This window comes from Gadus chalcogrammus, chromosome 6, assembly GCF_026213295.1.
Source record: "Gadus chalcogrammus isolate NIFS_2021 chromosome 6, NIFS_Gcha_1.0, whole genome shotgun sequence".
NCBI lineage: Eukaryota > Metazoa > Chordata > Actinopteri > Gadiformes > Gadidae > Gadus > Gadus chalcogrammus.
The window spans coordinates 1,678,647-1,701,991 of record NC_079417.1 but is presented as its reverse complement, the minus strand read 5'-3'; the positions used below and the strand labels follow the sequence as shown (position 1 = coordinate 1,701,991).

Below are 23,345 nucleotides of genomic sequence, written 5' to 3'. Positions count from 1 at the left end.
ATTTGACATAAATCATTTCTTTCATGCATTTGTTCGATAAGTTGTTTTTTCAGAGGGTCAACAGGGTAGGGATGATGTCATTTTGGATTCTCCCCCAACAAGAAAACCGATGCCCAGATGGAGAGCTCTTTGCTCCATACACACCCCTCCAGAACTTCCCCAAAAACACAACCACATTTTTAATAACAACTATGGACTGGTAACCATCACTTGGTGTTCTCTGAGGCAGTGTGTGAACACCATGTACTGGGGGTAACCATGACTACCCAGTGTTATGAAGGCCCTGTACTGGCCTGGGATGATGACTTCATCTTGGAAATTCCAGAAAGCCATTGCTCAAGACAGGTCAATACATTTCATATTACACTTTATCATTCAGGTGTTCAGCAGCATTTATCCAAATGGCTTTCAGTGAATTTAGATGACAGCATTGAGCATAGATTTCTCCTGAGCAACCTTTGCGAAAGGAAAGGAGATAGTATCCAATAATCCTTTACGGTGGCAATATTTAAAGGAACTCTCCATCGACAAAGTTTACCGACTATGTGAAGACGCATGAGAGACGCGGTAAAGCAGAAGAATAGAAGAGAAGAAAATACAATTTATAATAACGGATACCAATTCCAGAAACATTATTTGAATCTAAATGAAATCATTTATTGCTGGTTATTACCAGCAATTGCTGGTTATTAATTACACAATATACACCGAACGAAAATAAAATGCAGACTTCACATTTAAGAAAGACTACAAGGGCCTGTGCTATTCGTAGAGACCCTTGGGGCGCGGCCGGGGCTGCCTTCATCCCAAATGGGATGAAGGCAGGTTTGTCCCCAAGTTGTTTCTTATAAATATAATGTACGTTCATTCGTATGTATACATAAATGTAATTTATTCTCATCAATGGACTGTCTGAAACATTAGTGACAATGATCATGTATGGACTGGATAACATTTAATTGTTGCTGTCAATGGGGTTTTGTCAATGGGTGTGGTTATTGAAGACCGGTTAAACACTTTAATTGATGCACACTGAAGAAGGCACACGCCAAAACGTCTGTGCAAATAAAAGTGGATTCATTAATAGTCCCGCATCCCTCCTACTTTACTTGATCTGACTATTCAGGCCAGCCCTCTTACATACACATTGAGTGAAGCCTACTCCTATCCTAACTCACGATGCGATATTTAGATCCATGTGTATATGCAGGTGGTCAGCCTTAACAGACGTCTTTATTGAGTCAGGTCGATTATCACAATAAAAATATTGATGCTTTCATGAAGACTAATGTCAATAGATGCCAAAAGACGGAAGCCAATAGCCAGGAGCCAATAGACGGCAGCCATTAGCCAGGAGCCAATAGACGGCAGCCAATAGCCAGGAGCCAATAGACGGCAGCCATTAGCCAGGAGCCAATAGACGGCAGCCATTCCTACATGAGCAGCCCGTCACGGTATTTCGGCCATCATTGTGCTTGGTTGGTAAACCACCGACTTCTTAGGGCCGGTACCCTCAGCGCTACTGTATGATGGTACTGACCGTTTGATGGAACAGCTGTGCTGGATGATGCGGGACATTTCAGTGGATGTAACAACACGTTGTGGTATCGGCACTTGCCGTTTATTTGAAAACAATGTGGCACGGGCCTCTCCCAGGTCCTCTGGGTCTCCCTGGGGGGCGTCCACCTCTCCCCCTGCCCCCCCTCCCTCCGCCTCGTTCCCCATAGCCTCCCCTCTTCTTCCTGGCCCCCGCCCTCCCTCTTCCTCTTCCTCTTCCTCCCTCCCCTTCTTCCTCCTCCTCCCCCTCCTCCTCCTCCTCCCCCTCCGCCCACAGGCCGTCCGAGGTCCCCGGGGGCTGGTCCGCGGGCCCCGGGGGCTCCAGCGGGTCCCTGGACAGCAGGATCCAGAGGGCCGGGACGTTGCGGCTGACTGTCAGTCCGTCCAGCCCGGCTCCGGGCTCCAGGGGCTCCCACAGCTCTCGCACGGCGCTGTACTGCAGCTCCGTGCGCTGGTGCACGCCGCCGCCACCCCGCAGCCGCCGCTTCACCATCTCCGCGCACGTGATGGCCTTGGAGATGCCCTTCCCCGTCGCCGTGAAGACGATCTGCCTGCTGAGCGGCTTTGGGTCCACGGGGATCTCCGGGACCTCCGGGACCCCTGCAGTGGCTCCGCCTTCCGGCGGGCGGTCCCCCTTGCGGAGGGGGCGCGGCCGGGGCGCCTCCACGCGGCTCAACGCGAAGCCCAGGATGTTGCGGATCTTGCTGCCGTCCTTGACGAGTACCTGCGGCGTGCCGGCGGACAGGTGGAGGAACGGGCAGCGGGAGGGGTCCTCCTCCGTGCTCGCCTTGCGGTAGTTCTCCATCTGGACCACGGAGCGGGACGCGCTGCTGGGGAGTAAGGGACGGGGACACAGGGAGGGGAACGGCGGGAGGTTACCTTCAGTCATTCGGGGCTTTTATCCAACGTGAAATGTAGGTATTGGATGTTAATATTTGTACGGGGTCCGAGGGGATAGAAACATCCGTTACCAGGCCTAGTTCAATTGGATATTAACCCCATTAAGAATCGAACACACAAAACACACGCACACCGGCAGCCTTTACCAACAACATTTCGGTCTGGGGTCTTTCGGAGCCAGGAGAGCGACTGGCCTTCAGATCAATCATCTCCTCAGTCCCGCTGCTCACCATAAGCAAGCAGGATTTTTATAAAACGAATTTTCATTTTCCAATAATGTTCGAACATTGCTGAGAAAGGTGACCGATATAAATGTGGTTTACGATATGACACACATGCTGTGGTTTGATTCATTCTCCAGTGTTTGGTTGAGTTGCTGAATTAGACTAACCTGCTAAACAAGCTGTTGGTAATCCATCATCAACTCCACATAAACCTGAACGTACATCCAACGAGTTACTTTTTACTTTACCCGGCTTTAAATTAACTTATTTCCAAACTTGATGTCTGATCAGAGCTACTGCAACATCACCAGACTGCCCACGTTTGTTTCCTTCCTAGATTTGCGTTAACGTATATTGACCCCAGCTGCCGCAAACTGCAGCGCATTGGTGGAGCATTGGAGCTTTTAAACACCAGAGGTCGCCAGAGTCAAGGCTGTCTGTCTGTCTAGCTCTGCTTCAATCAAATATTTTCTCTACCTCTTGTTTCTATATTCTACGCTGGTATTCTACGGTCTTCCTTTTTTGCTGCTGGTTCACAGAAACTCATGCACAGTAATGATTTCAACAGAGTTTGAGTCTTGTGAGTGTTTATTGTGTGATCATAAATGTTGGTTTTTGGAAAAAGAAGAAGACAGCACAATACTGAGATTCCACAGGAAAAGTATACAAATATAATGTGATGTGGTGCTGCTTGCAGAACAACGTTGTGAACTTTATTGATCCGTGAATTCCACTGTGCATCCATGTTTCCAGAAGACAGAAGAAGCTGAGATAAATGTCCAAGTCCTTTTTGAAACGTTTGCTAGTTCTGAGCTGAGGTAAGGTCAGAGGTCAGGTAGAGTTGACAAACAGAGCCTAAGATATAGTGTAATGTAACACCATTGCCAATAGTACAGAGCAGATATTGGCATACAATAATCACAGAAATGCATGAAGTAAAAGGGTGTTTAAAACGGCATGAATATCACTCTATCTATGTGAAGTAGAAATAGTAACAATAGTCTTTAATAAGTACACCCACCATTGATGCGCGTCCAAAGATAAGATAAATGATTTGTTTGATATGAACAACTCTCCTGTAACAGATGCATATCATTAATTCAATATAAATCAATGATCAGATTGAAAGAGAGGTGCATGTCTGCTTGATTCATCCACAGAGAAACACACCAGGGGGAAAGGTATTCTACGGTCTTCCTCTTCTGCTGGATTGCTTTCTGTTTCCACATCAAGTATCTCACGTCAAGTTCCCTTCTTGTATTCCTCGCAGGACTTCCTGGAATATTTCCAAGTGGACGGATCAGTAACATTTATGCCACTTGTTTGGTTTGTGATATAATTGTTGTTTTTTAGATGTCAATTATAGTCCCTTCATCATCCTATGCGAACTGAGAAACATCCATGTCTATCCTCCCGATCCCAAATGCCGTCTGAGTCTTCCAGGCTAGCTTGAGGCCTTAGCGGGGTGTTATCGTGATTTGGCGGGCCGCAGACATGCGCCTGTCCCCTGGCGCTGGAGGCCTGGTCCACGTCGGTCTCCCACTGAAGGTTCCACAACGCTGCATCTGTTGTGTCCATGTTCAACAAACAAACCCTGATACATGACGGTGAGATGCTGCCCCCCCCTCCCCCCCCCAAGGTTTCACCTGAGTACTGGTTGGCTGGCCACGCGTCGGGCGGGCTTGTAGAATGAAAGAGATCAATGAATGGGGGGGGGGGGGGGGAGTGAGTGGTATGTTGATGCTGCTGAAGAAGCAAGAGGGAGCTAAGGCAGCTTGGTTAGAGGTTAGAGTTAACCCAAGGTTTATGGGTTAGGGTGAACCCAGGGTTTATGGGTTAGGGTGAACCAGGGTTGGGGTTTACCCAGGGCTTATGGGCTAGGCTTAACCCAGGGTTTACGGGCTAGGATTAACCCAGGGTTAAGGTTAGCCGCGGTCTCCAGATCCTCTACGTGTCTCGCCGCTGTCGGCTCTTCCTCTTGGCCTTGCGTGCGTACAGGAAGTACATGGTGTGGCCGGCGGTGATGAACAGCACGGATATGATGACCAGGATGCCGAAGTGCTGGGGCTGCGGCGCGGCGATGACCATGATGAAGTGCAGCAGGTCCATCAGGTAGTTCATGGAGCTCTGCACCCCGTTGACCACGCCCCGCTCCGACTCACAGATGCTCTCCTGGAGGAGCTGCGTCACCGTGAGGTCGAAGGACCACAGGCCTGCGGACACAACGGACAGATGGGTGGACCAGGGACAACGGACAGACGGGTGGACCAGGGACAGCGGACAGACGGGTGGACCAGAGACAACGGACAGACGGGTGGACCAGGGACAACGGACAGGGGGGTGGACCAGAGACAACGGACAGGGGGGTGGACCAGAGGTAACGGACAGACGGATGGACCAGAGACAACGGACAGAGGGGTGGACCAGAGGTAACGGACAGACGGGTGGACCAGGGACAACGGACAGGGGGGTGGACCAGAGACAACGGACAGACGGATGGACCAGAGGTAACGGACAGACGGATGGACCAGAGACAACGGACAGAGGGGTGGACCAGAGGTAACGGACAGACGGGTGGACCAGGGACAACGGACAGACGGGTGGACCAGAGACAACGGACAGACGGGTGGACCAGAGGTAACGGACAGACGGGTGGACCAGAGACAACGGACAGACGGGTGGACCACAGGTAACGGACAGACGGGTGGAGCAGGGACAACGGACAGGGGGTACCACTGGGGGAAACACTGGGTCATCGGACAGCAATGATACCACCTGGTGGTTAGACTCCATCACTCGAACCTAGACCGCATGTCAACAGTCTGATGGTGACACTGGTTACCTGGTGCCCTAAACTCCTTGCCTGTTCTAGTGAAGCACCTAATCACCTTTATTTTGGCCCCTAAAGCATCGGCCCCTGAACCCCACCCCTAAAGCACCAGCCGCTGCCTGGGGCCCCACCCCTAAAGCATCGGGCCCCTTAGAACCTGATGCTGATGACGCCCCTGATGATGGGAGCCCCAGCCCCTGGGAACCCCTGCGCTAAACTGCCCCCTCTAGGGGGCCGTGAGCAGGCGGTACAGGCCCCTACCCACCGACGCGTGCCGTGATGACCCCGAGGAACAGCAGGATGATGGAGACGTAGGACTCGGGCGCGGTGCCCGAGGGCACGTTGTCGAACAGCACCGTGTTGTTGGTCCAGTGGATGGAGGAGCGGTCGGGCAGCAGCGGCTGGTTGCTGCCGCCCCCCAGGGGGTAGGAGTGCTTCTCCCTCTGGCTCGCCATCCGGCCGTCGCCGTCGCCGGGCGCGGCCGGCGAGGACGCGGAGCTGTTGTCGGCGTACGCCATGAGCAGCCGCAGGTCCATGGGGCTGCCGGGGGCGAACACCGAGCACACGCACAGCAGCAGGCAGCCCAGGTGCAGGCAGCTGGAGATGACGCCCGTGTTGACCAGGCCGTACGCCTTGCGCAGCTTGGTGAACATCACGGTGCCCATGAGGCCCGTGATGGCGGACACGCCCATCAGCAGGCTGAGCAGCGAGCCGCTGATGCCCTGGGTGTAGGCGTAGCCCGTGGTGATGCAGTCGAAGCCCAGCACGGTGGTGTACAGGAAGGCCAGGCCCATGCCGGCCAGGAACACGTCCTGCTGGTAGTACGCCGTCCAGCCGTCCCGGCAGGTGCTCAGCAGCTGCCGCAGCCTCTGGAAGCAGAGGGGCAGCCCGGCGACGGCCTTCAGGCTGAGGCTGCGCTCGCTGGGCTCCTCGCGCAGCGCCTGGGTCCCTCTGGCTCTGCTGCTCGTCACTGGAGGGAGGAAGGAGATGGAGCTCGGTTTGGTGTCTGAGCTTTTGGGAGGAAGCAGCTGCTAGAGGCTAGACCACAGGTGCCAGGACAGATGGAACGGATTTGGATCGGCTCTAGTGTTTTTGGACCCCTGGTGCACGAGTCAAATCTACAATAATATAAATAAGCTATTTTTTTAATATTGTTCAACAAATAGTGGTGTGATGGCTTGTTATTATTTCAGGAATAGTGTTGCTTGGTGCATTCCGTCGTGTTTCCGATGTAACGTTTTCCATGAGGACTGGATGAAGACACTGGTAGCATAAGCAGTGGCGCTGGCCTTCCTCCACTGGTTCCCACCGGCCATGGCCTCCTGCAGTAATACTCGGGGGCTCTGGCACTCTGCTCGGCCACACTGTGTGTATTTATCTACGTCATCTATATCTATGAGTGGGGTCCGCCAAAGGTCTTGATGACAAATAGTTGTACGGCTAAAGTCAAAGGTCAGGAACCACTGGCCCAGAGCACGGGTTGCTCTGAAAGTGGTTTGCTCCTAGCACCCTGCACTCAACTCTATATCTAGACCTTTTCAGTCCCCTTGGATGGCCGTCTAATGTTTACTATATGGTGAGGAAGCATTGAAGTTACTGCTCATGGCTGAAACAAAATTCTACATTTGCTTACTGCTTATAAAACTAGGCGGAAAACGACTCAATCCATAGATAACATATCAATGGCAATAAGGCATCAAATTCACATCGGTAATATCTTGGATAGAAGTTAAACATTTGTAATTCCTTTAACTATGATTAAAATAACGACTATATATCAGTAGTTGTCTCCAAAAACATTTAAAAATACTGTTTTTGATTCAAACACGATCTCAAACGGTAAGATTCATATAACAGAGTTATAAATCTGTAGTTTGAGGCGTTAACGAGGCGGTCTACTGCGGGGTGTACCGTGCGTCCGCCTCCGCGCCCCACCCTGAAGACAGGCCTCCTCCACGTCTGCGCCCGGGGGCTTCACCGACAGGGCCGGCACGATGCGGTACACGCGGGACAGGAAGAAGAACTCCACTATGAGGGACACCACGTTCCAGCCCAGGATGAAGCCGCACCCCACCACGTTGGAGGCCAGCGTCATGACCTGCCCCACCGCCAACGGAGCCAGGATGTTGGTCACCTGGTCGATCCGCCTCATTGTGGCGTTCATCCCTGTGGACGGACGCAAACGGTCATTCACGAGGACAGACGTAAACGCTCCTTCCTGAGACATTCTGTCCTGTGGACAGAGATAAACGGTTGTTGCTTTGGACAGAGTTAAACGCTCATCCCAGTGGACAGAGGTAAACAGTCATTCACATGGACAGAGTTAAACAGTCATCCAGAGTTAAAAGGTCATTACTGTGGACAGAGTTAAACGTCATCGACGTGAACAAAGTTAAACGGTCATACCTGAGACTCATGTGGGCAGACTTGAAGTAACTTTTGAAATGCGGTGTTTTTTTGTCTTTTGCCTTTTTTTTCTAAATTAGTTCTAAAAGTTGAGGATGAGTGGGGTGTTCATGTTGTGAACTTGTTATGAACCTATAACATCTCTCCCAGTTTAACCAGTGACGGAGAGTAGGAATGGACCCACCAGCCAGGTGTCCGCGGTTGTATCCCGTGATGACCACGATCCAGTCCCTCTGAATGGCGATGGTCAGGGCAGTGCTCGCAAGGTTAGCCACATCTGCCAGGACGATCACCACCGTATAACAAACCACCTTGTGTAAGTTTTGTGATGCAACATGTTACTACACGTGGCGGCACAGGGTAGACTGTGGCTCAGAGGCACCGACGGGGAAGGGACTCCGACCGTCAGAGACGGATCAGACACAGCAGAGTGAACCATAGTCTACGGGGAATTATGATCGTCATCAAATGAAGTGGAGCCGCCCAGCATACTCACAGTAAGCCAACCATCCCAAATCTGTTCGATCCACTGCTTGTATGAGAACACCAGCATGAGCACTATGCTACACACGGTCACTGAAACGTTCTGAATAAAGAGGGAGGCATGTGCGACTAAAACAGGGGAAAAACAAGAAGAGGTTATACATTTAAAACTCCAAAATAAGACGGTCAAACGTCCTCACGACGTGCTCCGTCCCTCTGAAGGAGGGTTGAAGTGCCCGGGGCTCACCCTTGTTCCTGGGGTTGCGATCGACCCAGTCTCCGATCAGAGCTCCCACCAGGAGCACTGAGCCGGCCACCACCAGGCCGAACACGGCCGTGAGCAGCAGGTTGCGGCCGTACAGCTCAATGAGGAAGACGGAGATGGCAAAGTGCCACATGCGGTCCCCCTGGTTTGATAAGAGAAACGACACGTGAACGCTCAGCGCCTGCGTGCGCGGACGACCTGTGGTTCACTGAAACGTTGTCATCCCTGTGTGAGGATATGGAAACACGTCTTACCCACATCGATAAAGCTCCACTGACATAGATCAGGAACTTGGGTCCCCTCAGATAGATGAGCGCTGAGCCTTCAACAACACATCAGATCAAGGTGTCATCATCCCATACCGCGGAATGGAACAGCACTTCTCTCAGAGGTCGGAGGTTGTGTTTACCTGGTTGACTCCAAGACCTTTTGATGCTTGGCTCCCTGACATCCTCCGATTCGTACTCCACCACCACTCCCCCTGACTCCGAGGCGTCGGCTCGCAGGGACATTTCCTGTGGTAGGGTCAAAGGTCAAACGCTTGACTTCATCTCGGGTCAACAGTCACCTCCTGCTACAGAACCGTTTACAATTACAGGGACACGTTTGGACTTTTAACATGCTGCATGATGAGTTGTTTTCTTTCCGTATGATGTATAGTTCCCAGCCAAAACATTTGTAATTTTACCTGTCCAGTCACACAGGCCTGACACATTCCACATCTATATTAATGCAATGAAGCCGTTTTTTTAAGAGAATTCCTTCCCTTAAGAGCAAATCAGTTAATCCACATGACACATAGCTGTGTTCACCTCATACACTCACAGGCAGCCATGAAAACACTCACCTTTGCTGCGATGGTTTGACAGATCCTTAGTGATATCCTTGTCCTTTAGCGATGCTCTTTTTCCATCGATCGTACATTGGGATACTTGGCTTTCCCGAGAGCAGGAGGTCAAGCGGCAGTGGTGTGAAAGGCCTGACCGCAGCCCTGTGTCCACCGGGGCACCATTGTATGAAAGTGCCAGAAAGGCAGAACGGGCCGCGGGGTAACAAAAGCAGCCAGCATATTCCAAAGCACGTGGCGTCGACCCGGACAATATCGCTGGCCACCCACGCTACATAAAGGACGACGTATGTGACTGAAACACACACACACACAGCAGGGCATGGTCACTGGTCACATGTTGACCTGTATGCTTGAACGCACTCACAATACATAGTTTACAGTATCTTCTGTATACACTCACATGCAAACACAGACACACACCCATGCATGTGTTGACTGACACATATGTTGCTCCGGTGCAAAAATAAACCGCGTGAACCTTTGAACATCCCGAATCCTAAGGGAGCTTTACCCTGACACGTGCGTTTAGATATCTTTTCACCGCTCCGGTCCCAGATCCTCGGTCCAGGATTTGTTGTAATGAATAAAAAGGATGAATATTTAATAAATGATTGCAATAATAAAACTCAACCTCTGTTTGTGTTTCAGGTTTTATCCACATTTTTTTATTTGTATTTCTTTACAATACGAGTTCACATCTTGGTTATTTCAATTGATTTAGAACAAAACGCCAAGTTAAGAGGAAAATATAAAGGCTAAAGGGTAGCGGGCTGAGTTGTCTTGAGTTTGTAAATACACAAGATCACTAAAGCACCATCCAATTCAATTGTTTGAATGTAAATATGTCATAGCTCATAGGGTAAACAAATGGATGTAAAACATGATCAACTGATCAATAATTCAAAGCTTACCACACAATTTGTATACTTGACTTGTACTGACATAAGCGGGCACTATGTCTAATCAGTTTGAGAGGGGTTTGATTTGAAAAAACGACCACTCAAGATTGAAGGAAGAAAATGTATGAATCAAAATATGTAAATGGAGGAGTGGGGATATCAATTAGCATATGGGTTGATATTGTGTCGGTCCATAAATCGCTTTCTCAGGAAGCCCAGTAATGTATAGGAGGCGACCAGGGGTATGGAGACGATGGGAAGGGTTGACAGGAGCACGGTGATAGCGTACACCCAGCCAGGGTAGGGCTGGACGTCGTGCAGGGGGAAGTCCACCTGCAGAAGGAGACCCTATTACTAACTCTGGCCCATGACACGGAGTACTGTACATTGTGTTTATTCTTAGTACTGTCTTAACTGTGGCGCATCTGCATTAGCTAGCTATCACTGCTGTCTACGGGGAATGGGTTAACCTAGTGATTGTGAGTGCTTGTCACTTGGTTCTATGAACATCCTTGCTGTACCCACACAGAGATATATCTTTTCGCTTCTTATGACAAATGTACTTATTGTAAGTTGCTTTCGATGTAAGCATCTGCTAAATGTCCTGAATGTAAATGTAAATAACATACGTTATGGTTCGATTGGGAACATGGACCTGGTCTAGACGCTCGCTTACAAAGTCTGGGTTCCAGGCGTTGTAGGTGGGCGTGGTCTCAGCCTCGATCACGATGTAGGCCAGGAACACCATGAGCAGCATCAGGGGGCTGAGCAGCCTCCAGGTGACCTGCCAGTAGAGGTTGGGCCTGCGTCCGGTCATCCATTCAATATCATCACTGAACCTGTTGGCACGGAGACACGCTTAGACCCACGCACTGTGTGCACACAGAGAGACACACACTGTGTACACACAGAGACACACACACTGGGTACACACAGAGACACACACACTGGGTACACACAGACACACACACTGTGTACACACAGATACACAAACTGTGTACTCACAGAGACACACACACTGTGTATACCCAGACACACACTGTGTATACACAGAGACACGCTTAGACACGTGCACTGTGTATACACAGAGACACACATACTGTATACACGCAGAGACAGACTTTGATACATGCATTGTATATACACAAAGACACACATACTGTATGCACACAGATACACACTTAGATTCATGTGCTTTTTACAAACAGACACACATACTGTGTATACTCAGAGGCACACTTTGATACACATAGCAACATTAAGATACACATAAAGTAGATACAATTTTTTATAATTATATACACTCAGATACATAGTATATTGTCTCCATGCAATACATTTTTTTTCCAACATTGCATTCATAGTGACTTCATAGTTATCTTACCTTTTAATCCCATAGACATATGTCACAGCCGTCATCTCGAAGAAGGCTATGATGAGCAGGGGCAGCGACCCGACGTAGGTGTTGAAGATCTCCAACCAGTAGTTCCCCGAGCCCAAGGTGAAGATCAGGGCCGCAGTAAAGCTGAACAAACATATCAGACCTACAAGCAACAGGGGAGAGGTACTTCATGGTTTTAACCACATCGCTAACCCTAACCAGGTATTTGGATATGATTTAGTTGGATGGACAACATCCAATGTAGTTCAAGCAAGACCAGGCGTAGACCTTGAAGTCTTAAGTCTTGTAGTATTAATATTATGTATTCCCAGAGTATCTGTTGATGCTTTCGCCCCCGCCACCACGGCGGAAGAACCTTTCTGAAACTTGATACACAGGCTTTGTTTTACATGCTGAACCTTTGGCCTCTTGGACCCTTAATGTCCGTCTGGAAAGATTCATTTGCACAGTGAACATTTTGGGAAAACTTCAAAAATCTTCTTCTAAATTACCACAGGTGCCTATGACACACAATAGGATAGACATGCTCTATTGAGCCTCATTCAAAATTGAGCACGATGGTTATAATGGTTGCTTTGCTAATGGTTATTAGCAAACTTTATTCTATGAATGACAAGTCTGCTACAGAAAGAGCAAGGATTTGGAAACTTGTGGTTGTACACGTAGACGACGTCTCCCTAAACAAGTGGAGCAAGTTGTTTCCGTACCGTTATTAATAGGATTATTATAAGATTATCTACAGATCCTCCTGGGAACAGATGGAGGAACCCCATCTGCTAGGATCCAGAGGACCCAGAGTGGAGGCTAATCCGTTTTCCATACTTGACGCATGAATTCATTACCAGTGAGCATCTCTTTAGGAACCCAGGCTGGGACTAGGTGGAGGTCTTGCAGTGGGGTGAGGATTCCCTCCAGCATGCCGAACATGGAGGAGAGGCCCAGGCAGAAGAGCATGATGAAGAAGAGGGCGGCCCAGAGCTGGGAGCCCGGCATCTGTATCACCGCCTCGGTGAACACGATGAAGGCCAGCCCTGTTCCAGAGGCACTCTGTGAGAAGAACAACCGTTACTGTGGGCACAGAACGTCCTGTGATGAACAGAGGCAGGACAGGTTGCTCTTGATGCAAGCTGCATCGGAATTACAATTATTAATAAGTGTGAGTTTGAACTTGGATGGCACAGAACGTCCTGTGATGAACAGAGGCAGGGCAGGTTGTTGTTTGAACTTGGATGGCCTTGGTTTTGACTCTGATCACTCCAGAGTGTCTCCCTTTGTGCGAAGCCGACCCCTAGAATCATTAATGAGAGGCATCTAAATCCCTGTTGCTTGGATTTACTAACTCCAAATCCAGATGGAGAAGGGATATTTGTAAGGTGCACCTGTTCAAGGTAAGTTTGAAGATTGCAGGTCTTCAGGTTCAGGCTCGCCACCTCAGTGGGATCCGAAGCGTTGAGATGACTCAACCATTCACCGTAGTTTTGGAGGGTTATGTTTTCATCACTGATGCTAAATGCATTTGTTAACGTCAATATGTTCCTAAGAAAGGGTTGGAGAAATAACACTAGACAGTTAATAATAAGGGCAACAATGATCAACAAGCCATAACACTAAACTCAAGAAAACACTTGAATGAGATGATTTAATGATATCTTTGATTGATCTTAAAGGGCAATACCGATCTGGTTGATCAAACCATCGTAGCCATCTTTCCTGGCTTCACTAAATCATCGACCAATAGAATCGATCAAAATGAGTGGCGAAGGGACTGCCTGCTACAGAGGTAAACCAAAGCATCATAGCACTTTGCTTTTTGAAAGCAATGTGGGTTTGTCGGTAGCCCTACAGAGTTTGTGGAAAAGGACTTTACAAATCTCTTCACTTAAAGTGCTTTAGTGCTGCTCCCATTTGTGGCAGGCACGTTTACCGAAATGCTCTCGAAATGCTCTTAGGCAGAACAAAGGGTTTTTGATATTGGTACATTGGTGTATTGGTAACAGATGTTAAAGATAAGCCTGGACTATGACAGTTGTTACAGTGACGTTGGTTTGATCACCCAGACTGGAATTGGACACAGGTAGAAGTAACGGCTCATACTCATTACGGCAGTCATTGTAGTCGGCGTTGGCTTTGAAGCCGAGGATGGCAAAGATCGGAATAGCAGCGTAAACCGACGTGAAGATGTTGACACACCCTATGATCAGGGCGTCCCTTTCACAATTGTTTCTGCAGAGAGAGGACGCTCAGTGGTTCGACTGCACATACAGTATAATGTGAGATGTAACATGTTTAAAGTGTGAATAAAACAACATAAAGGTAGCATACTTTTGAGGATTATAGCTAGAGAAGGCGATGAGGCCCCCGAAAGCCAGAGACAGAGAGAAGAAGATCTGCGTGGCGGCGTCCAGCCACACTTTAGGATTCTTCATCGTTTCCCACTGCAACAGAACACACAACGTCTGAACTCTGAACCCTGAACTCTGAACTCTGAACCCTGAACTCTGAACTCTGAACTCTGAACTTTGAACTGACAATCGGGGCAGGAAGTGGAAGCGCCGGCTCACGTCGGGGGAGAAGAGGTAGACCAGTCCGTCCAGAGCCCCGGGGAGGGTCAACGCTCGCACCAGGAAGATGGTCAACACCAGGTACGGGAATGTGGCGGTCACATAAATAGCCTGATAAAATGAGCCAATGATTAGTAGCCTTATCAAAGCCTCATCCCGTGTAAGATTTTGTACTATGAGTCGGCCTTTCGTTAACAGATGAAAACATCATTCAACCGTAGCTATGACCGTGCCGAGAAATATGACTTTCTGTGCTTCCGATATGATTCACGATATCCGCTGTAGGCTACACTTGATACATTATCTGGCTTCAATATGCAGAGATAAGAGGGGTCCACTGTGATCACCTTCCCAATGGTTTCAATGCCCCGGATGAAGCAGATGTAGACAAGGCACCAGGCCGTGGCCAGACACAGCACCAGCCACCACTGCAAGGACCCGCTGGCATCGATGTCGGGCGTTATGTTGAGCGTTCTCCGGTACCAGAAGTAGTTCACTGGGGTGCTCAGCTCACACTCGCTCACATACCCTGTACCAGACAACAGAAGACAAGTTGATGAGCTGTTGATGAGCCGTTGATGTGAGTCAGGGTTAGTGGGTCGGGTTGTGGGTCGGGTTGTGGGTCAGGGTTTGTGAGTCAGGTTGTGGGTCGGGTTGTGGGTCTGGTTGTGGGTCAGGGTTTGTGAGTCAGGTTGTGGGTGAGGGTTTGTGAGTCAGGGTTTGTGAGTCAGGGTTTGTGAGTCAGGTTGGGGGTCAGGGTTTGTGAGTCAGGTTGTGGGTCAGGGTTTGTGAGTCAGGGTTTGTGAGTCAGGTTGTGGGTCAGGGTTTGTGAGTCAGGGTTTGTGGGTTAGTTTGTGGGTCAGTTTGTGGGTCAGGGTTTGTGAGTCAGGGTTTGTGGGTCAGTTTGTGGGTCAGGGTTTGTGAGTCAGGTTGGGGGTCAGGGTTTGTGAGTCAGGTTGGGGGTCAGGGTTTGTGAGTCAGGTTGTGGGTCAGGGTTTGTGAGTCAGGGTTTGGCGTTACCGGTGTGGTTGGCGTTGACGGGACACTGGCTCCAGGGAAGTGGACTCTGGAAGCAGTGGAAGAAGTACCAGAGGACCCAGGCGATGATGGTGTTGTAGAACAGCCCCACCAGCAACGACACCAGCATGGAGGCCACCCCTGTGTGTGTGTGTGTGTGTGTGTGTGTGTGTGTGCGTGTGTGTGTGTGTGTGTGTGTGTGTGTGTGTGTGTGTGTGTGTGTGTGTGTGTGTGTGTGTGTGTGAGAGTGCACAGTGCATATTTTCCTTTACATAATTCATAACTCCAACCAACCTTCAAAGGGTTCATCATGATAGGTAAGGAGTTTAACTCCACCCTCTATTATCTATAGATAAATATATAATATGTATGATTTATTGTAACTTTATAAATGTCTCTTTAACTTTAAAACTTTAATATCTATCCCTACATTCAAAGCAATTACTGTTTGTTTTTACTGTGACCTTTCTCAACCTTTTTTATGTACTGATGCTAAAGTAATAGTGCTGAAGAAAATAAGAGCTAAGAAAAAAAAGAGCGCTCTGCAGAAAGGCGGTGCGTAGACAAGATGGAGGGACAGCAGCTCACCTACTCCCCCGAGGTACGGCGACATGGAGCTCCACACGCCGATGCTGCCCATGCGGAGTCTCTGACCGATGGCCAGCTCCATGTGGAGCAGAGGAAGACCCTCCACCACCAAGGAGATCAGGTAGGGGATCAGGAAGGCCCCTGGGGACAGAACCAGCTGTTACCCCCTGGGGACAGAACCAGCTGTTACCCCCTGGACTGAACCAGCTGTTACCCCCTGGGGACAGAACCAGCTGTTACCTCCTGGGGACAGAACCAGCTGTCACCCACTGGAGACAGAACCAGCTGTTACCCCCTGGGGGCAGAACCAGCTGTTACCCCCTGGGGACAGAACCAGCTGTTACCCCCTGGGGGCAGAACCAGCTGTTACCCCCTGGGGACAGAACCAGCTGTTACCCCCTGGAGACAGAACCAGCTGTTACCCACTGGAGACAGAACCAGCTGTGAGGTCCTGGAGACAGAACCAGCTGTTACCCCCTGGAGACAGAACCAGCTATGAGGTCCTGGAGACAGAACCAGCTGTTACCCCCTGGAGACAGAACCAGCTGTGAGCTCCTGGAGACAGAACCAGCTGTGAGCTCCTGGTACGAGAAGGTAGAGAACCAGGAGACAGATCCCAGCTGTGACCTCCTGGTTTGTGTGAGAAGGTAGGGGCAGGATCCCTATGAGATCCCAATGAGATCCCTCTGAGATCCCTATGAGATCCCTCTGAGATCCCTATGAGGTCCCTATGAGGTCCCTCTGAGATCCCTCTGAGGTCCCTATGAGGTCCCTATGAGGTCCCTCTGAGGTCCCTATGAGGTCCCTATGAGGTCCCTCTGAGATCGCTCTGAGGTCCCTATGAGGTCCCTATCAGATCCCTCTAAGGTCCCTATGAGGTCCCTCTGAGATCCCTCTGAGGTCCCTATGAGGTCCCTCTGAGATCCCTATGAGGTCCCTATGAGGTCCCTATGAGGTCCCTCTGAGATCCCTCTGAGGTCCCTATGAGGTCCCTATGAGATCCCTCTGAGATCCCTCTGAGATCCCTATGAGATCCCTATGAGATCCCAATGAGATCCCTCTGAGATCCCTATGAGGTCCCTATGAGATCCCTATGAGGTCCCTCTGAGGTCCCTATGAGGTCCCTATGAGGTCCCTCTGAGATCCCTCTGAGGTCCCTATGAGGTCCCTATCAGATCCCTCTAAGGTCCCTATGAGGTCCCTCTGAGATCCCTCTGAGGTCCCTATGAGGTCCCTCTGAGATCCCTATGAGGTCCCTATGAGGTCCCTCTGAGGTCCCTATGAGGTCCCTATGAGATCCCTCTGAGGTCCCTCTGAGGTCCCTATGAGATCCCTCTGAGGTCCCTATGAGGTCCCTATGAGATCCCTCTGAGGTCCCTATGAGGTCCCTATGAGATCCCTCTGAGGTCCATGGTACGCAGGCTGAGAGAGCTTTTTAATCCAAGGTTGAATATAGCGGTCGTGGGTGTTTGGGGGGAGATTGCACTATCAACGTAGCGTGCTTTATCACAGCGAGAGCTTTGGGTCAACATTAAACTTACCAGAGTGGAAACTAAATGATGTTGACGTGATGATTCGGCTAATTTTATGTTCTGGATTATTCTATGCAACATTAATCTGTGTCGAGAAGTTGTTTTATTGTATTACATATGAAATAAAGCCTTTAAATTGTCTGAAAATTAGATGAGTTCACGGCTTACCATACCAAGGCACCATGTAGTTTGGGGGAATTAATTTAATACAAACATGCTGGAAACACCAAACCAGGATTTTTGATTTACCTTCAGAAAAGACCCAAAATCAAAATCCCAAATTCAGTCCTTTGATTTGTTTTCAAACAATGCATATACACAATAAATAATAACAGCCATACTCACAAAAAAAAAATATTTCTGCTAGCCCTACTAAGTGAGACTGACTCTTACCTCCACCATACACCTGGCACAGGTACGGGAACCTCCAAACACTCCCGAGCCCCACAGTAAAACCGATGCAAGTGAGCAGATACTGGACCTTGTTGTTCCATTTGGGTCTTTCAGGGGTGTCCTTGGATTCCCCATCAGGAGTCTTCTCCGTCAAAACGTCCTGGTCATCCATCATGTCTCTTCCAGCCTGTCAAAACATCCCTTGCAGAGCTGTGCTTAGGATAGAACCACACCGGGTAGGTTCACCTTGGGGCGGAGCTAGAAACAAGAACGACAACATAACACTCCTTGAAGAACAAAGAGGCCGTGCGTCTGGGCGCTTTATTTGATCTAGAACATGATATCAGTGGAACTAATAACCTTTAAAGTTGAACATCTGGAAGCACAGGGACACATTAGTGTACAGGAGAGATTTAAACGTATTCTGCCCACCTAACAAGGTCTCTGCCTCCTCTTTAGCTGTTGCATATTGATGAGTGACCGGTAATGCCTGGTGCTGCTGTCCCTTCAAACGGTCATCAGTGTCTATGTTGTCCTCCGCTTGGTTTTTAGTTCAGTCCGGTTTCCATTCCGTGGGCCTTTCTTGATTTTGTTTCGACCACAGTTGATAACTCGACTGTATGCAACATCTGAGTAAAGGACTATTGAGTTTCAGACCAAAAATGTATCAGTTCTATCATAGTGTTATTATTACCTCCTTTGTTTAACAATCTTTAAATATGCTGAGGTAGAATCATCTTCAAATTGTTATGATGTAATTATGCAACATGGTCTCACAGGAATCCGTGAAATGACTACGGTGGACGCTTAACTCGAAATCCGTGGCCACATCACGGAAACACGCCGATATCCGTGTGTGAGCCACGGAATAACAGTGTAATTTACTTGCATTGGAGAAAATTCGTGGCCACATCACGGACAATTGAAGTGATTCCGTCAGACCACCACGGATTTTGATTTAAGCCCCCACTGTGGTCAAATGTGGCACACACACAGATTGAAACGGGAGCACACACACAGATTGAAACAGGAATCTGTGTGTATCATTGACTGTCATTGTCATTTACTTGCATTGGAGCAACTTCCGTGGACACAACAAGGACAATTTAAGTGTTTCAGTGAGACCACCCCGGGTTTTGAGTTAAGCCCCCGTGGTCGACTCGCTCGTTGAAACGGGGATCTGTGTGTGAGCCACGGAACAGCAGCGTCATTAACTTGCATAGGAGTGAATTCCGTGGCCACATCACGGAAATCGGAGTGTTTCCGTGATGTTTCCACGGATTTCGAGTTATTCGTCCGTAGTCATTTCACGGATTCCTGTGAGACCAGGTTGAATTATGTCATCATGAACAAGTATTTAATTATTTGGGATATTGAGTAAGAGCTGTCTTTTCTAGTATTAAATGGTTTGAGTTTCATTCAAACATGCATCCTTATAAAACGCAATTCTTTGTAAAAGTATTTAAAAGAGGGTCACATGTTTGCATAATGTACTTTATTAAAACACAGCGTATTGTCTCCCTCTAGTGGACATTTAAACATCAAACTTTATCCACTCTACAAAAAAAACATGAATATTAACAGTGCAAAGTGTATTGGCTACTTTTTCTCTCAATCTTTTTCATAGGGTGCAAGTTCCTTTCTTAAATGCATTAATATCAAACTACAGAATGATTGGAACAGAGTCAAATGAATTACAATATACCCCAAAAATAATTTATCTAACCTGAAGGTTTCAAGTCAACTTTATTTGTATTTCTATCAAACTATAATTGCGTGATATTAATTCTTATTCGATTATGAAAAATAAATTCACACAGATACACAGTAGTAACAACTTGAACATGACATCTAACTTGTTTTTCAATTAACACATTTTCCCATTATTCCTAAGGACCAAGAACGTTTGTATGGTTTTCTTGCCCCTTGTAAAAAATGTAAGCAGGGTGAATAAAGACAGGAGGATGGAAGAGAATTGTGATTTTATCAGCTACTGGAAGGAAGAAGGAAGCCTGAAGGAAGGAAGGGACTTTGCTGAGGGACCATCGGCCACGTATTGAATCAACTCCAATCTCTCTGTACGACCTTGATTATGTACCATAATCAAGTTAACCAGTAACTCGTTTTATTGTTGTTGCGCTACTGAAAGTGGGAATAGAAAAGGGTGGAGCAGAAGAGTTGTGGTGTACGTTCCACACGGGTCTGGTGATGAAGAATCACTTATGTTTAGGACCCTTCGGACTGCAAAGTATTTTATCTAAATTCAGAGTGTGATCCCCGGAAGATACAGGCAGCAAAGTTACCAAGCATACATTCAATGAGACAATGGGTGAACATGATTCTGATCGTAGCTGAGTAGCCTTCGTGGCTACACGATAAGTACTATTTTTAAGTGCCAGGACGTACAACATACAATAAGTGCGTAGCAGGGGAATGCCGAGGGGGGGGGCTATGCAGGGTCCAGGTGAAGCCTGAGCAGCCTGGTCGTCTCTCTGAACTCACTGGATGGGACTGGGTGTCTGGGAGTGTGGAGGTAGCGAGCCGTACCTTCCCAGAGGTCTCGATGGGACTGGGTGTCTGGGAGTGTGGAGGAGCGGGCCGTACCTTCCCAGAGGTCTCGATGGGACTGGGTGTCTGGGAGTGTGGAGGTAGCGAGCCGTACCTTCCCAGAGGTCTCGATGGGACTGGGTGTCTGGGAGTGTGGAGGAGCGGGCCGTACCTTCCCAGAGGTCTCGATGGGACTGGGTGTCTGGGAGTGTGGAGGAGCGAGCCGTACCTTCCCAGAGGTCTCGATGGGACTGGGTGTCTGGGAGTGTGGAGGTAGCGAGCCGTACCTTCCCAGAGGTCTCGATGGGACTGGGTGTCTGGGAGTGTGGAGGTAGCGAGCCGTACCTTCCCAGAGGTCTCGATGGGACTGGGTGTCTGGGAGTGTGGAGGTAGCGAGCCGTACCTTCCCAGAGGTCTCGATGGGACTGGGTGTCTGGGAGTGTGGAGGTAGCGAGCCGTACCTTCCCAGAGGTCTCGATGGGACTGGGTGTCTGGGAGTGTGGAGGAGCGGGCCGTACCTTCCCAGAGGTCTCGATGGGACTGGGTGTCTGGGAGTGTGGAGGTAGCGAGCCGTACCTTCCCAGAGGTCTCGATGGGACTGGGTGTCTGGGAGTGTGGAGGTAGCGAGCCGTACCTTCCCAGAGGTCTCGATGGGACTGGGTGTCTGGGAGTGTGGAGAAGCGAGCCGTACCTTCCCAGAGGTCTCGATGCCGCGGCTGATGCACAGGAAGAGCAGCGCCCAGGCGCTGATGTGGCAGACCACCAGCCACCACTGCAGCCCCCCGTCGTCCTCCATGAAGGCTGTGGTGTTCAGCAGAGGTGGGGGTAAGTCACTCATGTGCAAGTCACAAGCAAGTCTCAAGTCATAACCTTCAAGTCTCAAGCAAGTACCAAGTCACTGTGGTGAGAATCAAGCAAGTCACAAGTCAAGTCATTGCTCAGGTCAAGCAAGTCACAAGTCAAGTCATACAAAAATCTGATCATCTAACCCAGTTTCCACATTTAAAAATCGGTAGAGTGAGTGGTTCATAAGTTGAGTTTTATTTCAACATTAACAATAACAATGTCTTAACATTAACAATAACTCAAACTATTCAAAACATTCCAAAACCATCATGTGAATAGGCCCAAAACTGAAGGCAGCTCTGTCCATCACAAATGTCCAGGTAGTGGTTCAACTGAATTTGGGGACTGGAACTTGAAACCTCTTAATTTTTTTGCGGTATGCCGAGAACAGCCCAGTCTGACGCTCTGGCTCTGACGGTGTAATTTTACTTGAAAATCACTTGAAATCATTATTATAACCCACTTACAGCCACTGAGTTAGAAGTACTGACATGAAAATTAAACAAGTCAATAATCTGTGGAACGGGCAGGGCTCGAAAAACTCCAGCCAATGATTTTCAGAACCACCGAGTGGCATTGGACAGTAAGTACGTCAATCAAACGGTCGTACTGCACTCCCCCTCCCCCGCTCCTCGCGAGTGACCCCTTCGTGCACGTGCACGTACTCAAAGCTCGTGACCCAGAGCAAGCTTCTGTTTGTTGTTATCCTGCGGTAGCTACTGGAGTTAGCTAACTAGCTAATCCACATTTGGACCTAGCACTAGAAGACAACCCTAAACTCCAACCTAGCTAGCCTGGCTCACTCTCGCGCATCTGTGTTCGCGCTCTTGCATGATTGCGCGTCCATGTACTTGGAATGGGTGGAGTCAGAGTCAGCGTTGAACGAGAGGGGGTAGGACCATTTGAGATGTGTATTTTTAAAATCGGCTGGCGTATCGCAAATCCCATATCCAACATTTAATCTAACTTTAAAAAAGTAATTTCGAGTCATCTGTCTCAAGTCTAAGTCAAGTCTCAAGTCATGAAGACCAAGTCAAAGTCAAGTCGAGTCTTTTATCATTGTTAGTCAAGCAAGTCTCAAGTCCTCAAATTTGCGACTCGAGTCTGACTCGAGTCAAGTCATGTGACTCGAGTCCCCCATGTCTGGTGTTCAGGGTCTCCCGGTACCAGAAGTAGTCCACCGAGGAGCTCCTCGCACACTCAGACAGCAGGGCTGGAGAGCATCAGACCCCCGGACGAAGGGAAGGGGGCAATCAGAGGGCAGGGTGAGAGGGTTAGGGTGAGAGGGTCAGGGGGGTAGGGTTAGTGTGAGAGGGTTAGGGTGAGAGGGTTAGTGTGAGAGGGTTAAGGTGAGAGGGTTAAGGTTAGGGTGAGAGGGTTAGGGTGAGAGGGTCAGGGGGGTAGGGTTAGGGTGAGAGGGTTAGGGTGAGAGGGTTGGGGTGAGAGGGTCAGGGGGGTAGGGTTAGTGTGAGAGGGTTAGGGTGAGAGGGTTAGGGTGAGAGGGTTAGTGTGAGAGGGTTAAGGTGAGAGGGTTAAGGTTAGGGTGGGAGGGTTAGGGTTAGTGTGAGTGAGTTAGGGTTAGTTAGGGATAGGGTGAGAGGGTGTTAGGGTTAGGGTGAGAGGATTAGGGTGAGAGGGTCAGGGTTAGGGATAGGGTGAGAGGGTGTTAGGGTTAGGGTGAGAGGATTAGGGTGAGAGGGTTAGGCTTGGGGTTAGGGGTTAGGGTTAGGCTTAGGGTTAGGGTTAGGCTTAGGGTTAGGGTGGGTAAATGAGGGTTTGGGTTAGGGGTTAGGGGTTAGGGTTAGGCTTAGGGTTAGGGTTAGGGTTAGGGTGGATAAAGGGTTAGCGTTAGGGTTAGGGTTAGGGTTAGGGTGGATAAAGGGTTAGGGTTAGGGTGGGGTCAGAGTGCTGTACCCGTTGCGTTGGCGTTGAGGGGACAGTGGCTCCAGGGCAGGGGGTCCTGCCCTGGAGGGTCCAATACATCGTTTACACTATCTTCTGTATACACTCACATGCAAACACAAACACACACTCATGCATGTGTT

The 23,345-nt window shown here is 49.1% G+C and overlaps 3 protein-coding genes across 6 annotated transcripts; all 3 read right to left on the bottom strand.

Annotated features, from left to right (window-relative positions):
* Positions 1 to 8: 8 nt before the first annotated feature.
* rpp25l (ribonuclease P/MRP 25 subunit-like) lies at positions 9 to 3,035 on the bottom strand. 4 transcript variants are annotated; one of them, XM_056592484.1, is made up of 3 exons: positions 2,849 to 3,035; positions 2,491 to 2,533; positions 9 to 2,387 (listed from the first exon to the last, which is right to left on the bottom strand). In XM_056592484.1, the coding sequence occupies exon 3, from the start codon at positions 2,360 to 2,362 to the stop codon at positions 1,622 to 1,624; it is 741 nt and encodes a 246-aa protein (XP_056448459.1). In that variant the 5' UTR covers positions 2,363 to 2,387; positions 2,491 to 2,533; positions 2,849 to 3,035; the 3' UTR covers positions 9 to 1,621. The 4 variants fall into 4 exon arrangements, with proteins under 4 accessions (XP_056448459.1, XP_056448461.1, XP_056448457.1 ...); XM_056592486.1 differs by having other exon boundaries at positions 9 to 2,384; XM_056592482.1 differs by lacking the exon at positions 2,491 to 2,533.
* A 1,593-nt stretch (positions 3,036 to 4,628) lies between these two features.
* si:ch211-254p10.2 (solute carrier family 40 member 1) lies at positions 4,629 to 9,177 on the bottom strand. Its single transcript, XM_056592326.1, has 8 exons — positions 9,075 to 9,177; positions 8,920 to 8,987; positions 8,648 to 8,807; positions 8,414 to 8,529; positions 8,102 to 8,228; positions 7,399 to 7,677; positions 5,777 to 6,466; positions 4,629 to 4,894 (listed from the first exon to the last, which is right to left on the bottom strand). Exons 1-8 carry the CDS (start codon positions 9,175 to 9,177, stop codon positions 4,629 to 4,631), a joined length of 1,809 nt encoding a protein of 602 aa, XP_056448301.1.
* Positions 9,178 to 10,160: 983 nt separating this feature from the next.
* LOC130384845 (sodium-dependent neutral amino acid transporter B(0)AT3-like) lies at positions 10,161 to 18,148 on the bottom strand. The gene is made up of 12 exons (XM_056593225.1): positions 17,908 to 18,148; positions 15,983 to 16,123; positions 15,398 to 15,535; positions 14,725 to 14,906; positions 14,378 to 14,488; positions 14,139 to 14,251; positions 13,911 to 14,039; positions 13,196 to 13,352; positions 12,659 to 12,863; positions 11,799 to 11,958; positions 11,091 to 11,253; positions 10,161 to 10,747 (listed from the first exon to the last, which is right to left on the bottom strand). The coding sequence occupies exons 1-12, from the start codon at positions 18,080 to 18,082 to the stop codon at positions 10,574 to 10,576; spliced, it is 1,848 nt and encodes a 615-aa protein (XP_056449200.1). The 5' UTR covers positions 18,083 to 18,148; the 3' UTR covers positions 10,161 to 10,573.
* Positions 18,149 to 23,345: the final 5,197 nt, after the last annotated feature.

Coding starts and splice junctions, on each gene's coding strand:
- rpp25l (XM_056592484.1), bottom strand. CDS start 2,362: ATGGAGAACTACCGCAAGGCGAGCACGGAGGAGGACCCCTCCCGCTGC.
- si:ch211-254p10.2 (XM_056592326.1), bottom strand. CDS start 9,177: ATGTCCCTGCGAGCCGACGCCTCGGAGTCAGGGGGAGTGGTGGTGGAG. Junction 8,808..8,919: donor GTGGAGCTTTATCGATGTGG/GTAAGACGTGTT, acceptor TTATCAAACCAG/GGGGACCGCATGTGGCACTT. Junction 4,895..5,776: donor GGTCATCACGGCACGCGTCG/GTGGGTAGGGGC, acceptor TTGTGTCCGCAG/GCCTGTGGTCCTTCGACCTC.
- LOC130384845 (XM_056593225.1), bottom strand. CDS start 18,082: ATGATGGATGACCAGGACGTTTTGACGGAGAAGACTCCTGATGGGGAA. Junction 14,489..14,724: donor GCATTGAAACCATTGGGAAG/GTGATCACAGTG, acceptor TCATTTTATCAG/GCTATTTATGTGACCGCCAC. Junction 10,748..11,090: donor ACGCCTGGAACCCAGACTTT/GTAAGCGAGCGT, acceptor CTCCTTCTGCAG/GTGGACTTCCCCCTGCACGA.